Source organism: Cyprinus carpio, chromosome B3, assembly GCF_018340385.1.
Source record: "Cyprinus carpio isolate SPL01 chromosome B3, ASM1834038v1, whole genome shotgun sequence".
NCBI lineage: Eukaryota > Metazoa > Chordata > Actinopteri > Cypriniformes > Cyprinidae > Cyprinus > Cyprinus carpio.
This window is the reverse complement of record NC_056599.1, coordinates 14,969,321-14,985,690: the sequence shown is the minus strand read 5'-3', so window position 1 is coordinate 14,985,690 and position 16,370 is coordinate 14,969,321. Positions and strand designations below refer to the sequence as shown.

Genomic DNA, 16,370 nt, shown 5'->3' with positions numbered 1-16,370 from the left:
TTCAATTAGGTAAATTGTGGCATTCTGCGGTCATATTTGTATAATGAGTGCTACATTCTGTGATGGCTGACTTAGGAAACTGATTTCCTGCATGTCTTTAGTATGACTCTGTGGCCTCTTCTCACCTTTGATTGCTGCTTTTCACCTATATTAGTTTTTGTTCAGCCTGGAACAAAAAAGAAAATATAGGTTTTACCTGTTATACTCGTTATACATGCTGCATTAGAGATACTTTTATTCGGCATCTTTGCCTGACTGAACATGTGTGTAATTGGTAAGCACAATCATTGCAGCATATGAATACGACTGTATTCATCTGAAAGAAGGAAGTCATATACACCTAGCATGGCTTGAGGGTGAGTAAATAATGTGCTAGTTTTCATTTTCGGGTGAACTACTCCCTTCAAGTTTTGACCAGTAGGTGATAATATAAAATTTACATTATTCTCAGGGCAATGTGTCAGTAATTCATAGAAAGTTTGTTAACATGCAAAAGCATTGCTGAAATAAAAATGTCCTGTTTGGCTTCTTCTTCCTTAATGGAAATGTGTATACTCAACCTCACTGGTAACATGAAGCTTGAGTTTAGCTCAAGTTTTGATTTAGCTCAAATTCTCAGGTTTTAACAATTTCTGTCCAGTTTGGCCAGTATGTAGGGCTGCCACTCACTCAATTCATAATTACACGAACATTCTGAATAACAAAATCCTTTTAATATAATGACCAACTGCCATAGTCACAATATGATACAACCAAAACTTAAGAAAGAAACACTTAAAGATGTGGTCTAAAAAAGTGTGTTTGACAATGAAAGAAATATGTTTTAAAAATGGTGGAAATCAAAAGCACATGGTGCAACAAAGTGTGAGTTAAGAAATCAACACTCACGTCATCTCCAAATTATTAAGCCTGTCATCAAAAAAACACAACTTGACCCCAAAGAACTAGTTAATTATAGACCGATCTCAAATCTCCCTTTTCTGTCCAAGATACTAGAAAAGGTAGTATCCTCACAATTATATTCCTTCTTAGAGAAAAATGGTATCTGTGAGGATTTCCAGTCAGGATTTAGACCGTATCATAGTACTGAGACTGCTCTCCTTAGAGTTACAAATGACCTGCTCTTATCATATGATCATGGTTGCATCTCTCTATTGGTGCTATTGGATCTTAGTGCTGCGTTCGACACTATTGACCACACAATTCTTTTGCATAGACTAGAACACTTTGTTGGCATTAATGGAAATGCATTAGCATGGTTTAAATCGTACTAATATGACCACCATCAATTAGTAGCAGTAAATGAAGAGGTATCATATTGATCACAAGTGCAGTATGGAGTACCTCAAGGCTCAGTACTAGGGCCGTTCCTCTTCACGCTTTACATGTTACCCTTGGGAGATATCATCAGAAAACACAGTGTTAGCTTTCACTGTTATGCTGTTGATACTCAGCTCTATATTTCTTTGCGGCCCGGCGAAACATACCAATTTGAAAAACTAACGGAATGCATAGTAGATATAAAAAACTGGATGACGAGTAATTTCTTACTGCTAAATTCGGAAAAAACAGAGGTGTTAATTATAGGACCTAAAAGCTCTGCATGTAATAACCTAGAACGCTGTCTAAGACTTGATGGCTGCTTTGTCAATTCTTCGTCATCAGTTAGGAACCTAGGTGTGCTATTTGATAGCAATCTTTCCTTAGAAAGCCACGTTTTTAGCATTTGTAAAACTGCATTTTTCCATCTCAAAAATATATCTAAATTACGGCCTATGCAATGTCTAATGCAGAAATGTTAATCCATGCGTTTATGACCTCAAAGTTAGATTATTGTAATGCTCTATTGGGTGGTTGTTCTGCACGCTTAGTAAACAAACTCCAGTTAGTCCAAAATGCAGCAGCTAGAGTTCTTACTAGAACCAGGAAGTACGAGCATATTGGCCGGGTCCTGTCAACACTGCACTGGCTCCCTTTCAAACATCGTATAGATTATAAAATCTTGCTTATTACTTGAAGCCCTGAAAGGTTTAGCACCTCAGTATTTGAACAAGCTCTTATTACATTATAATCCTCCACGTCCGCTGCGTTCTCAAAACTCAGGCAATTTGATAATACCTAGAATATCAAAATAAACTACGGGTGGCAGATCCTTTTCCTATTTAGTGCCTAAACTCTGGAATAACCTCTTTAACCTGGCTTACACGCAATTTCGACCAAAGTGGGACCCTCAGAATGTGAGTTTAGAGCGATTTTGATAGCCATTTCCCCTGGAAATTTTGACACGTGTTTGACACGTGTCCTAAAGCAACCTTTTCCCCTGTAGAACTGTAACTGCAACACATCAGAACATGACTTTTATTTAAAACTGTCATTCACCACTGAAACAGGACATCTGTGAGAATAATGGAACTCGTGTTGGAGTGCTGTTTGCAGTTTAATTATAGTGTGTTATGTTAATTATAGTTTAATTAACATAACACACTAATACGCTTATAATATCCAAATCCGTTAAAGGATTTTTAGGCTGCATTAATTAGGTAAACCGGAACCGGGAACACTTCCCAAAACACCTGATGTACTTGCTACATCATTAGAAGAATGGCATCTATGCTAATATTAGTCTGTTTCTCTCTTATTCCGAGGTCACCGTAGCCACCAGATCCAGTCTGTATCCAAGTCAGAGGGTCACTGCAGTCACCCGGATCCAGTACGTATCCAGCCCAGATGGTGGATCAGCACCTAGAAAGGACCTCTACAGCCCTGAAAGACAGTGGAGACCAGGACAAATAGAAGAGCCCCAGAGACAGATCCCCTGTAAAGACCTTGTCTCAGACGACCACCGGGACAAGACCACAGGAAACTGATGATTCTTTTGCGCAATCTGACTTTGCTGCAGCCTGGAATTGAACTGCTGGTTTCGTCTGGTCAGAGGAGAACTGGACCCCCGACTGAGCCTGGTTTCTCCCAAGGTTTTTCTCCATTCTGTCACCGATGGAGTTTTGGTTCCTTGCAGCTGTCGCCTCTGGCTTGCTTAGTTGGGGACACTTCATTTACAGCGATATTGTTGACTTGATTGCAAATTATTTCACAGATACTATTTGAACTGAACTGAGATGATGACATCACTGAATTCAATGATGAACTGCCTTTAACTGTCATTTTGCATTATTGACACACTGTTTTTCTAATTAATGTTGTTCAGTTGCTTTGACGCAATCTTTTTTGTTTAAAGCGCTATATAAATAAAGGTGACTTGACTTGACTTGACTCCACCCAGTTCAGTTTTCACCCATCCTGGGTGAAGGGCCATGCAGAGGATCTCATCCGCCTTAAACTCTTCAGCAGCTAACACAGTCAGCATGTTACAACCTGCCTGATAGGTAAACATAAGGTTTGAGGTGTACATCATCTCATTGTGCCATCAATACTGTTTAGACATGCACTGAATTGAGTTAGGGTTTACCTATTGCCTTAGAATTACATTGGCGTACCTTGCTCGCGCCATATGGCAACGTTGGGAATTGCTCATATATGGAAGGCATTGTGCTGATGGATCCCACCACAGAGAAGATTTTCATGACAGCTGCTTTATTAGAGGACATTCCTGGTGTCCCGCTCGCTTTTGCTGCCATTTGTAGATACGGTAGGTACTCCTACATAAAAGAAAGATAAATAATTATTTAAGTAATTTTAACACATACTCCATCTGTCTGTCTGGCAAATCATTTTACTATTGTAGAACTGTATGTACTGTATGTAGCAGCTGACTTTAGTAATGATGCAGCAGTGTGTTTGGGACTAGCTGGTCTCACAGCCTGGCCAAACTAGTCCAGTCAGGGTGATCAAATAAAGCTTGTTTCAACCATCTTCATAACCTGTGTCCTGGTGACACAATATTGAAAGCCCCTAGCCTGCAGGCCATACCGGCAAATTACAATTTGTTGCTTTAAAACTCTTAACAATGCTTTCTATTTCTATCAGCTTTCTTTTTCTGTCAGCATTATTCACAAGCTGGTTCAAACCATTGTTTCCCAGTAGAGATCCCACTTTCTTGGCAAAGTCTTTGACACTGGATGGATCATCAGCATCTAAAAGTAACAGAACAAACATTAGTGCTAAAGTATCAAGCAATGAAATGATACCAAAAAACCACTGAAAACTCTCTTTGAAATTCTCAAATTCTCTCGCATTTTCAAGAAAATTTTAAATGTACCAAGTGCACATTTACCAAGACGTATGATAGTTATAACACTTGGATGCTTTCTCGCCAGTTCTCTCAATGCCTTTAGAAGATTAAATGCATAATTATACAAGGCACATTATAATATCTCCCTTTTTTCACTATTTGTGTTAGACTTAGACTCAGAATTTGGCACATCTGGGTCACGACAGGCAGCAAAAATATGCTGATTGGGACAAGAGTTCTCAGAGAGTTGCTTAATCATTTCTAAGCCCAAGCCCCGTTTGGCTTCAGTGATCAAGATTTTGCCTGCTTTCGTTGCTGCCATGTTGTGCTAGTCAGCTTCTGGCACCTAATCTGCCCCACCTTTGTTTTTTATACAACTCAAGTTAACTCCACGCCCATACTGCACTGGGGTATTGTACTCATGCAGCACATATGACAGAGAAAATTATAAATGATATGATCAGATGGTGAATCAAGAATACTATAATGACTGCTTGTTATTGCAACAATAGTACACCTGGTGGGGATATAGTGGTTGTTTATTCAAATAAAGTCTCTGTGAAAACTTAAATAGAAAACCCTCATATGCAATACATTGTTGTTTCAAAAAAAAATATTTGCACAACTCCCAAGTAGTGGAACTGGAAATTTTCAACAGCTTTTTTTTTTTTTTTTTTTTAACATTCAATGTCTAATAGCCTACCCTATTACCCTTTTGCAAAATGCCCAAGCTGCTTAACCGGGAGCCAGTGCAAAGACTACTAGTCCTAGTCCCAGTCAGGATCTTAATTTTGTACACATGGTAAACAATTTGTTTAGTGTGGATATGGAAACCCCAGTAAGAAGAGCATTGCAATAATTCTATTGTAGAGCTTTTAGGTGTTTGTACTTGGCAACATTTGGCAGAATCATGGTTTCCTCTAATTCTTCCAGTGATTAAGAAATGGCCTCTTTCTTGGAACTTGACTGATTTTGTTCAAGCACAGTCCATCTGAGGCCTGCCATGGCTTTTTAAACAAAACTTGATTCTTCACCTCTTTCTGCCTTATTCATCATCTGTTGTTTATTGGGACCCTATCTATTTTTATTATATTTCTAATCCCCCACGTCCCCGGAACGCAATTTCGACCAAAGTGGGACCCTCAGAATGTGAGTTTAGAGCGATTTTGATAGCCATTTCCCCTGGAAATTTTGACACGTGTTTGACACGTGTCCTAAAGCAACCTTTTCCCCTGTAGAACTGTAACTGCAACACATCAAAACATGACTTTTATTTAAAACTGTCATTCACCACTGAAACAGGACATCTGTGAGAATAATGGAACTCGTGTTGGAGTGCTGTTTGCAGTTTAATTATAGTGAGTAATTCTCTCTGTTAACCAAAATATGAGTTCACATCAGTTAAAGAGAAAAGTGTGTGAGCTGGTCAGATTCAATTCTAAAAATATCCCTGTTAATGTGTAGGCCGCATACAGTATTTACATTTAAAAAAGGGGTCATGGTCTGAAAAAACAAATTTTTGGAAAAGTGTGCGTGGGTGAGATGCTTTGCTTGACGTGCTTGGCAGCCTTTCGGTGAATTCACACATAGAAGCACGAGAGACAAGTCATCGGTTTGGTTGATTTTATTATGCTCGTGTGTTTGAATGGCACTGAATCAAGGCAGAAGTGCATTGTCATCACAGAGCTGCAGGACGATACATTCTCACTCACTCCTGTACTTCATGGCAGGACGAACAAATCCTTGGTCCATACATGCATGTTTTTTAGCATGCATGCCAGCAACAGGATATTATACTGAAAATGAGGCAGAAACATCTCAATAGATGGGGGAATAAAACAAATAAACCCACAAACCCAAAGCTGAACAGATGATCTTATCAAAGCAAACATCAAACAGAGAAAAGAATGACATTTTCTTTAAAGACGATGACTTCAAAATGTCACTGAAGACACAGAAGGATTGTTCCTAAAACCTCCTCTGAGAATAACCAACAGATGTCTTGGTAAAAGAATGAGAAAGATTGCGGATCATTCATTTGGTTCAATGGCCATTTAATAAGATCCTTTTTGGCAGCTTGCAAAGCAATATGCAAGTCCAGAGACAGTTGAACGGTAGAAAACATTCACAAAACGTACAAGCGCTGCCTTTCTGATACGGCTTGACGAATCCCAGGGTCCTCAGAGCAGCTGACAAGACATTGAATTTACATTTGAATTTACATGACACAGAGCAACAGAGATCAAACTCCGTCCACGGGCATTTGGCAGCGTGTTCCTTTGGCGGTCCAAGTTAAGATCGGCAGTGCTGGCTATTCAACATACATTCACATGCACAGAGACTAATACAAGGTACATCATAAATGCACTTACGTGGCCTCGGCTGTCTGGCATCAAAAATAATTTGACACATAAATCAAATGTAAATGAGTTTTTCCAAAGGTCCATGCGTTGGAAAGTCCTTTAGTAAGAAAATAAGGATTAGATTGCACTGTAAAAAGTGATTTGTTGCTTAAATATACAAAAGTTTGGAATCCATTTGCATTAATGTGATTTAAAATGAATCTGGTGTTTTCTTTGGAGATTTATTATTAATTTAATGAATTTTTAATTGTTACAATTGGTAATTGTTAATTTGATTTAAAAACTTTGACTTTATGCAGTCATTTAAAAGATTCAACAGATATTGTTCGTTGTGAGTATTTTAAAACTTAATAGTTTTAATGTTCCCTGTTTGTTACCCAGTTGCTTTGTCTGGAATGTCAATCATACATTTTAATCTTACTGTGTATCTAAAGTAAACTATTATCATTATGTGTGTTTTTCCCTGGGAATCAAAGCCATGAGCATTCCTTGACCTGCAGAAACACAAATTGTGGTGAAGAATCTGTTAAAAGAACTAGAATTATGGATGACCTGTGCCTTAAAGATGGCATTTTCATCTTGAAAAATCACTCTTGGTTTGTACAGACTCTTTTGTTTTATACACTGACAGCTTTTATCTTTTACATTTGATAGGATCATTCTAGACACATTAGATAAACCTTTAAGTTAAACATTCTACCTCCTGTTATTTACAGAATCATACTTACTTAAAGTTAAGTTAACGTAGTTTGGTAAGGATTTTACAAGTTATATTAGAAGTCATAACACTTTATTGTGCTACTGGGGCAAAGCATGAGGCTGAAACATATGACTGATAAAAAAAAAAGATTCCAAAAGTGCTTATAATAAGCAGGCATGGCAATATTGTTTTTATTTATTTGAACCATGTTCTTAAGAGAACAATTATAAAGAATGAAGCCTACTTTTAGGACCATTATGATCGTGACAATTACTATTACCATATATTAATGGAATATTTTTAATGGAAAATAAGTAATTTTTTAGCATGTAAAACGAGCTATGACTTTTATTCCAAAACGAAACAAATGTATTTAATTGTCATGAAAATAGTATCACAATTCAAAACGGTCCTAAAAGGCTTCATTTTGTTTATGCAAAACATATATATATATATTTTATTTTCTTCTAATTTTGGCTCTTGAAAAGCATCCATTAGTTGATTCAATGAAAGCTTAAAAAATTGTGATCTCTCAACAGTTTCAGTTGTATTGACTATTTAACATGAAAGCTGATTAAAGGCAAATAAAAGCTAGATCACTTTTTACAGTGTATATTAGCTCACAGTCCCATCTGCACAGGTATTCCTCTCTCTCTCTCAACCGTACACACACACACACACACACACACACACACATATGTATAAGTATGTCCCCATCTTTTCGTGCTGCTGGTGGCCTGTGGTGATTGTGTTTATAGATGAGTGCTGTCCTGTGTGTCATATCTGTGTCCCTCCGCTGGCCCTGCGCTGGGCTTGCGACCGCCGGCCTGGTTAGGCACTGGTGACAGAAGGTCTGGTCTGATCAGATACCTGCAGGAATGACCACATTCACTGTGCTCAGTCCAGATTTGTTGCACAAACAGCCACATGAGTGTTTCCGGAACAGAATACAATACTCTAACAAGCATCAAAATACGTAGCATGCACAAATATTGAATAAAACAATCATTTTTAATTAGGCAAAAACGGCCTTAAAATGCTATCTTGTGATGTCATCATACTCACACGACATCATGGAGCTCCAGGCGTGTGTCGGGTGAAGGGTTGATAAGAATATAAGACAGTCTGTTGCCTTGGTCCGTCATCCCATCTGACATGAGAAGAGCAGGACAAAAGACTATAAATTACAGTCTACACACAAGAGAACAGCTATAAACATACAGAATCAGAATAGACAGCGAAATGTTTGAATGATTCATTTTGCAAATTGACCTGAAGGAAGTATCAGGTTCCTTGGTGTATCCAGAGAACATTATGATTATTATTATCATTATCATCAATGTAATATATTTTATAATAATAATTATTGTTATATTGTTTTTTTCTTTACTTTTATACTGCTACATGTACACTACTGTTTAAAAGTTTGTTTTAATGTTGTAAAGTCTCTTATGCTCACCAAGACTGCATTTATTTGATCAAACATACAGTAATATTATGAAATATCATTACAATTCAAAATAACATTTTTCTATTTGAATATATTTAAAAAATTTAATTTATTCCTGTGATGCAAAGCTGTATTTCAGCATCATTACTCCAAAGTATTCAGTGTCACATGATCTTTCAGAAATCATTCCAATATACTGATTTACTCCTTATGAAACATTTCTTAATGAACTGAAAACAGTTGTGCTGCTTAATATTTTTTTGTGGAAATCAATCCCTTTTCTCAGGATTTTATTGCTTTTATTGCTACCATGTGTCTTTAAATCATCTGTAAGACTCTAAATGTCTTTACTGTCACATTTGATCAATTTAATGCATCCTCACAGAATGAAAGCAATAATTTCTATAAAAGAAATTGTTGAATTTTTACAACTTTCATTAGACATCGAATCTTTTCAGCTATAATGCTGATTAATTTACATAGATATTTGATATGCAATTATATTTTTAGCTACAGTATATCACCCAGCGGTGTGCACACTCACTAAATCCAGATGGCGAGAGCCCCAGGTGCTTCATGCGTGTGCGGACCAAAGCGTTGAGCTCCTGTCTCTCGGATCGGCGGAACAGGTTGAGTCTCTGCTGGCTGATGCGCTCGGCGGCGCTCCCCACTCCCTTGGCCCCGCTGGAGCCCCGCCCACCTTTACGACTCAACCGCCGCGCCCACTGCATGCTCTTCCTCCTCAGGAGCGGGTGGTCCATGGCCTGTGATGATGAGGAGGAGGGAGGCTCGGACGACGTGGAGTTACGGTGAAGACCGGAGCGGCAGAGCAGAGGCTCGCGGGGTTCACGCGTATCCTCGTAGTCCTCCACCGTGATAGACACCTGAGACTGTAACAACCACACGGTGGGCTCATTCCTCCACTGAAACGCATTAATAACAAGAAATGATAGAAAGATACACAAGCAGGTACCTCTGAGATGGGCAGTTTATGCGCTTCAGTGCGGTAGATGCCGATGGGAATGTCTCCTGTCGACGAGCACAGCTTCTGGTAGAGACGGCCGTAAGTGCGAATCCACAAATCCTCCTCTGTGATCTTCATCTAGAAGGAACATCAGGGCAATATCATCATCATTATCATCAATGTCATCAATTTCATTATGACCGTTATCATTATGGGCATATGGATTGAGTGAGTGCACTCACAGCACACAGGAAGCCAGATCCAGGCATGGAGTCGAGACCTAGCAGCAGTCTAGTGATGGAGATCATGTAGTCCTTCACAAAGGACTGCAACACACACACAAAAGATGAAATCAGACACTAATGACTCTGCAAGTATTTCAGTCATTCTGTGAATGTTTCAGTAGACTCTAGAGGGCCAGGGTAGACTCCATATTAAATAGATTATTAAGTTATCTGAGGAACAGTGTTCAGTAGCTTTTGTTGAGTATAAATGATGAGAATGATAAGGAACTTAATTAAATTTCATGATTATATTTCCTTAATGATTTGAGGAAGCATCTCTCCAGATTGATACAAACCCACTGACTCATGAGTTTGAGACAGAACTGCAAGACTTTTTAACTCATTCATTGGAAAAGCAGCACACAGGAGTATTTGTAATAATGTATGTGTATATAGACTATATATAATAAATATTGTTCAGAAATATTGGTAAATTGGTAAGACATTGTGTTCAGAGTTATGATTAAATTTGAAATCTGAAAAATGCACATAGTATGTATTTGATTGGAATTCTGTGCAGCTTCTGTACTACTTTCCAATGGAAATTAATGACTTCCATACTTTAATTTCTTGTCGATAGTGAAAAATCAGCTTAACTCATTCTATGACACTGTAATTTGACAAGAATTCTTTTTTTTGAAGCAGAAATGTGTTTGTATATTAATTGTAGCAGTGAATAATGTAAAATACAAAGATAAACAATTAATAAAGCATGAATCACAGTCACTCAGTATGGCAATTTCTGAAATGGTTTCCCACACATCACATTTATCTTTGTATTTGGCCAGAGACAAAGTATGTGTGAAAGCATATGGTCTATAGAATTATATGAATTTCATTATGTATTTACATAATGAATGACAGAAAAAAAAAAAAAAGCCTGTAGTTTAGTCATGTGTGGATCACCTGCATTCGAGTTACCTGATACAGCAGAGTGTCTAACATACTGACACTAAACACCTTCCCAGCTGCAAACGGTAGTCTGAACATGAACACCAGGTTAGAGCCTCCCTCTCTCTCTTTCTACAGCACAAATGGAGCAAAAGATGAGATATCAAGTTATATTAGACTGTTTAGAAAACATAAATGTGTTTTATACTGTACTGTATTCGTCTCGCACCTTTTCCAGCTTGGAGAGAGCTAGAGAATAGTGGTCTTTCACTTTGAACTGCATGAAGCGCATGTTGGCCGGGTGGGTGAGTTCAGTTATGATACTGAGAGCTGGAAAAAGCCTTTGAGAAACAGTGAGGAGAGAGTGTCAAGTCCCCAGATGTTTCAAGCTGAAGACGTACATGTGGAAGGACCTACCTGAAGAGCGTCTGAACATTAACAATGGTCTTGGCATCAGCCATGTAATCCTCCTCAGCGATCATGGAGCTTTCTTTGTCCACCACAACCATGGTGTCAGCAAACGTCACACCACAACGCAGAAGACTGTCCAAACTGCACACACACACAGTGTCGAGGGATCAGTAAAATGTCACAAACAGAGACATTTAAACTACAGTAAACAGAACTGAAACCACCACTGAACTAATGAACAAAAATGAATTTTTTGATAATACTTCATGCCTGTAAAGATACTTTGTGAAGGTATTCCTAGAGGTAGGAAATAATGACTGTTTTCAAACGGGTTTCCAAATGCATACCTTTCCTTAACCCTTGCTCATTAATACTTTTTCTTAAGGCCCTGTTTACACTTGGTATTAAAATGCATTTTGCTTGATCGGCTCACAAGTAGACGAGGAAGACACATTCCCCTTTACACTTGCTGTTTTAATCTGTCTCTTATGTTCAATTTTGACCATTTTCGACTACTTTCCTAAATTCTTTGAGGGGAGAGTCTACGGATGGGTGTTTTTAGGGGCTTTTTCTGATCATTCAATCCAATATTGCAACATAAGCTTGCCCATCCTGTTGAAAAAAAAACAGCATATGATGGTTAGGTATGTTTTGAGCTTTTAGCTGGTCCTTAGTTGGTCATGAGCTGGTTTAAGCTGGTCATGAAATGGTTATAAGCCAGTTTAAACTAGTCCTGAGCTGGTTATGAGCTGGTCTTAAGCAGGAGCTAGTTGATTACGACCAGCACATGACCAGCTTGAGCTCATAACCAGCTAGCGCAGGACCATCTTAAGTGCTCCACATGGCTCCAGGGGTTAATAAAGGCATTCTGAAGTGAACTGATGTGCTAGTGTAAGAAAAATATCCATATTTAAAACTTCATCATCTGTAACAGGCTTGTGGGTGAGTAAATCATGGCAATTTTCATTTTTGGGTGAGCTATCCCTTTAACTAGCATTTCCAGATTACATTCACAATACACACATTCATACTACATAGCACATACTTTTTAAAAAGTCACAAGGGTTACCTACTCAGAGGGTATGTGAGCAGCCAGTCACTAGTTTTGTTTCTGAATGAATCAGTGTGTTTGAACCAATTGGCTGAATGAATGATTTAATGACTCACTCAAAGACACTTGTCACCACCTACTGATGGTTACTGATGTAACCTACAGAACGTGTCACTGAAAAAAACCCTCACTAATGTACCGACTGACCGTCTGTCTGGAACAAAGAAAGAAAATGAAGTGGTACAAACAAAAAAAATCTCCCAGTGCTTTTGAACTGTTTATCAGCACTCAAACTCAGTTACCAAAACTAAATGTTGCATTATACATACATGTGAACACCTTTTTACAAGCTTCAAGCAAAGCTTCTCTTACTTGTCAATGGAGCCCACTGTGTAGAAAACCATAGGAAACCAGCAGATGGCCTCCAGGAAGTCTGCCTCAGGTCTAGCAAACGGCACAGAATGAGACATTGAGAATCTGAGGTGATGCCTTAGCAAAAGCATGCAAAATGAATTAGCAAGGTCTCAGCTGTCTCTTTCCAAGTATTTTAAGAAACTGACCCAATGTCTATAAAAATCACACCACTTCACCCTGCTCCAGGGCATCTAAATAATGAAATCCAGTCTGCAGCTGCTCCCCAGTGTACATCCAGTTAGAAAAAAACAAGATGACTCAGAGTTTTATTACATTTGATTGCATTATACGACAGTGAATCTCCCCATATTAGTTTTCTGTTACAGTAGAAACAATGATTATGTGTCATAATAAATACAAAGCAAAGGATGGATAATATCTAAAGGCTGTTTCTTAATGTTTTAGGACACTCACACATTCTCCAGTAGCAAAACGATGGGGTTGAGCTCCTTCCTGGGCCGGTAATACGCCCGCAGCGGAACGATGAAGTTATAGAGGCCGTTTCCAGCGCTTTCTGCGGACACGATAATCAGTTTGTTTTTAAAGCCGTATGAGCGAGCGTCCTCGTAGGGCATATGATGACAAGCCTGAGAAGATAATCTGCTGTTAGGATGTAGCTGGTGAGCTTCTGTGAACTGTCATATATATATATATATATATATATATATATATATATGTGAAGAGATGCAGATATTCACCTTATCCAGGCGCAGACAGCAAAATGGCATTTTCTCCTGCAGGAGGTGGCAGAGGGCAGGAGAGCTGCCGATGTATGGAGAATTTAGCGGGTAGCCTTTGACCCATCTTTGTGAGAAATAGAAGAATAAACAGCTGTGTCAGACAAACATCTACACTATCATTCAAAAGTTTGGGGTCAGTACAATTTTTTATGCTTTTAAAAGAAGTTTCATATGCTCATCAAGGTTGTATTTATTTTAAATACAGTATAAACAGTATATTGTAAATTATTATTAGAATTTAAAATCACTGTTTTCAATTTTCAAATATTTTATAATGTAATTTTTTCCTGTGATGCAAAGCTGAATTTTCAGCATCATTACTCCATTCTTCAGTGTCACATGATCCTTCAGAAATCATGTTTTTGTGGAAACTGTAATACAGTATTTATTTGAAACAGAAATCTTTTGTAACATAACATTATAAATGTCTTTACCATCACTTTTGATCAATTTAATGAGTCTTTGCAAACTAACAATATTTCACAGTATTTTCGTTGTCACTGTATTTTGATCAAATGTAATGTGAATAAAAATAAAAATTCTGATGATTGTTGTATAATCTATAAATAAAACTATAAATATCATAAACAGTGGTTTGTCACACTTCAGTCAATTCCAAAATAACAACAGCCAAAATAAGCTGCAAAGTGGACCAGTCTTTATGCTAATAGTCAAACGTCTGGCTTTATATGACTAATGAGGTCTAGACCAAAACCACATTTATGTGGTCTAGAGACCAGGACCTGGTCCCACATGATCTAAGACTCACTCGCAGTGTGCTCCCCACCACTGGCCTTTCTGCTCTCCTCCCTCTTCCTCCTTTCCTTCTTCTCCTCCCTCGTCCTCCGATTGGTCCCCTAGCAGGTCAAATGTAGCGCCGGGCACCCCGTCAACCACCTCCAGGACGGGGGCGATGCTGTGTCTCCTCTCCTCCCCTGAGCCACTCATGGCGGGCGGCGCTAGAGTGTTACAGCCGCCCACTTCTGTCCTGGACCCACTCCTGCTCACACTCCCACTGCCCAGAGCCGGCGGGCCCAAGCCTTCTGGACTGCTGTCACTGGAGTCCTGCAGGTCTATGGCTACTGTGCCTGTTAGAAGACCAAAGACATTTGTGAGTTAGAGGAAATCAAAACCTGAGTTTTTTAACTTAATGCAGATTTCAGATTTATTGTGCATTATTAATAAGCACAGAATTATGTAAAATAAAAACTTTCTCAGGAGGATAGAGTTTTTAGAGAAAGGGAGTGTGGTTGAAAAAATGGTATAAATCAGCAGATCGCCTCCAAATGCTTACAGCACCTTCAAGCAAACTTCTCAAGTCCAAGATACGGCAGAACTGAGTTCCAGTGCTTTTCACTAGATGGTGATATTGCACTAAAATGGGACATTTTGTTAGCAGAAAACCCTATTGAAATTATGCAGGGAATTTAACAACTGTGTTTCTCTTTTTCTGTCTACATCCATCTCACGTCCACAGTAAACAACAAGAGTTACTGTGTTCTACTGATACTGAATTGCATTACTGCATTGCATATACTGTAATAATCAGCACAGAATTATTTAAAATAAAGTTTTTATACAGTGAAAATAATTCCCTGATTACAATTATGATAACCACAATCACAAACTCAATAAGAATAGAGTTACATTAATATTTCTCAATATAATAATAAAAATAATAATAATAATAATAATAAATTACTTGGACTTAAGTGAACCAAAAATACTACCAAATAATATTTTAAACTTTTAAAAATGATTTAAAACATTATTCTTAAACCATAAATGTAATCATATATTTTACTATATGATTTCAGATTCAGTGTAAATAAATTGTGTAATAAAAAAAAAAAAAGAAAAAAATTGGGGCGGGACCTGGTTCAGTCCATTAGTTGATAATTGTACAGAGGCAGATATGATTGTGAGCTTGCAGTTGTTTGTAAAAAAGGTGCAGAGTTTAGGCAGACAAAACAGACAGGATGAATTTCCATTTCATGCTGACTTTAATGTGTATGTATAATAAGAAAAACAGACTTTTGCAGACACAGATTATTGCAAATAACAATTCAATTGTCTGGTTTTCTTATTACAGTCCATCAGGCAATAGTTTATGATTGAAATGAAAATATGAGTTTACAGACTAACCCATGCTGGCTATAATACTGTGCACTGGTAGTCGAGTGAGGCCATGATAGATTGTCTGCGAGACCCCTCTGGAGTTGCCCCCCAGGCCCCTGACTGGCTCTCTGTGGCCCCTGACAAAGGCTGAGTTCTCCTCCTTGGAGATGTTGATGTAGAAACAGGTGTCGGAGGCTCCCATGATGTGGCAGGGTCCGGGGTTCAAGAGGATGTTGGCTGTGTCCATCCTGCGCACCCCGATCAGACATACACCATATCTGCCACAGCAGTTAAACGGTTAGTTCACCCACAAATGTATTTTCTACAGGAGGCTTTAATACAGATGTGCACACTTTATTTGACTACTTTTGGACTGCTGAACAAAAAAACACACCCATGCCATTATAAAGCTTGGAAGAGCAAGGATAATTTTTAATATAACTCTGATTGGATTCGTCTGAAAGAAGAAAGTTATATACACCTAGGATGCCTTGAGGGTGAGTAAAACATGGACTAATTTTCATTTTTGGGTAAACTAACCCTTTAACAGTGTTACTGTGTGTGTTTACTGGCATGAAAACATAGTGATTCACTGCATCTTTATCCAGACTTACTTCTTATGTGCATGAAAGGAGGCAAAAGTGAAACTCTTTCCCTGATATTCTCCAAAAAACTTGCTCTCTTCCAGCCGGATGTGGTGGACCTCATTGGCTGCACACCGCCGGTACGTGCGCTGCCATTGGTCGACGGGGACAGCACCGCCTTCCCTAGATAGAGATGGATGACCTTTTGAAA

The 16,370-nt window shown here is 38.4% G+C and overlaps 2 protein-coding genes across 2 annotated transcripts in view; both read right to left on the bottom strand.

Annotated features, from left to right (window-relative positions):
* Positions 1 to 1,010: 1,010 nt before the first annotated feature.
* LOC122136875 lies at positions 1,011 to 4,977 on the bottom strand. The gene is given in 6 exon segments (XM_042721466.1): positions 1,011 to 1,151; positions 3,272 to 3,376; positions 3,495 to 3,713; positions 3,964 to 4,091; positions 4,232 to 4,290; positions 4,369 to 4,977. Coding segments are annotated over 6 exon segments (678 nt in total). The 5' UTR covers positions 4,512 to 4,977; the 3' UTR covers positions 1,011 to 1,127.
* A 1,114-nt stretch (positions 4,978 to 6,091) lies between these two features.
* Positions 6,092 to 16,370, bottom strand: part of LOC109052204 (potassium channel subfamily T member 2-like) — a 68,719-nt gene continuing 58,440 nt past the window's right edge. Inside the window, exons 17-30 of the mRNA XM_042719837.1 lie at positions 16,190 to 16,342; positions 15,603 to 15,853; positions 14,227 to 14,545; positions 13,416 to 13,521; positions 13,132 to 13,304; positions 12,676 to 12,747; positions 11,259 to 11,393; positions 11,071 to 11,182; positions 10,872 to 10,973; positions 9,909 to 9,992; positions 9,676 to 9,804; positions 9,247 to 9,592; positions 8,318 to 8,402; positions 6,092 to 8,122 (exon numbers count right to left, since the gene is read on the bottom strand). Of these exons, the coding sequence (XP_042575771.1) occupies positions 8,005 to 8,122; positions 8,318 to 8,402; positions 9,247 to 9,592; positions 9,676 to 9,804; positions 9,909 to 9,992; positions 10,872 to 10,973; positions 11,071 to 11,182; positions 11,259 to 11,393; positions 12,676 to 12,747; positions 13,132 to 13,304; positions 13,416 to 13,521; positions 14,227 to 14,545; positions 15,603 to 15,853; positions 16,190 to 16,342 (2,185 nt within the window). The 3' untranslated portion in view covers positions 6,092 to 8,004. The remainder of the gene's footprint in view (positions 8,123 to 8,317; positions 8,403 to 9,246; positions 9,593 to 9,675; positions 9,805 to 9,908; positions 9,993 to 10,871; positions 10,974 to 11,070; positions 11,183 to 11,258; positions 11,394 to 12,675; positions 12,748 to 13,131; positions 13,305 to 13,415; positions 13,522 to 14,226; positions 14,546 to 15,602; positions 15,854 to 16,189; positions 16,343 to 16,370) is intronic.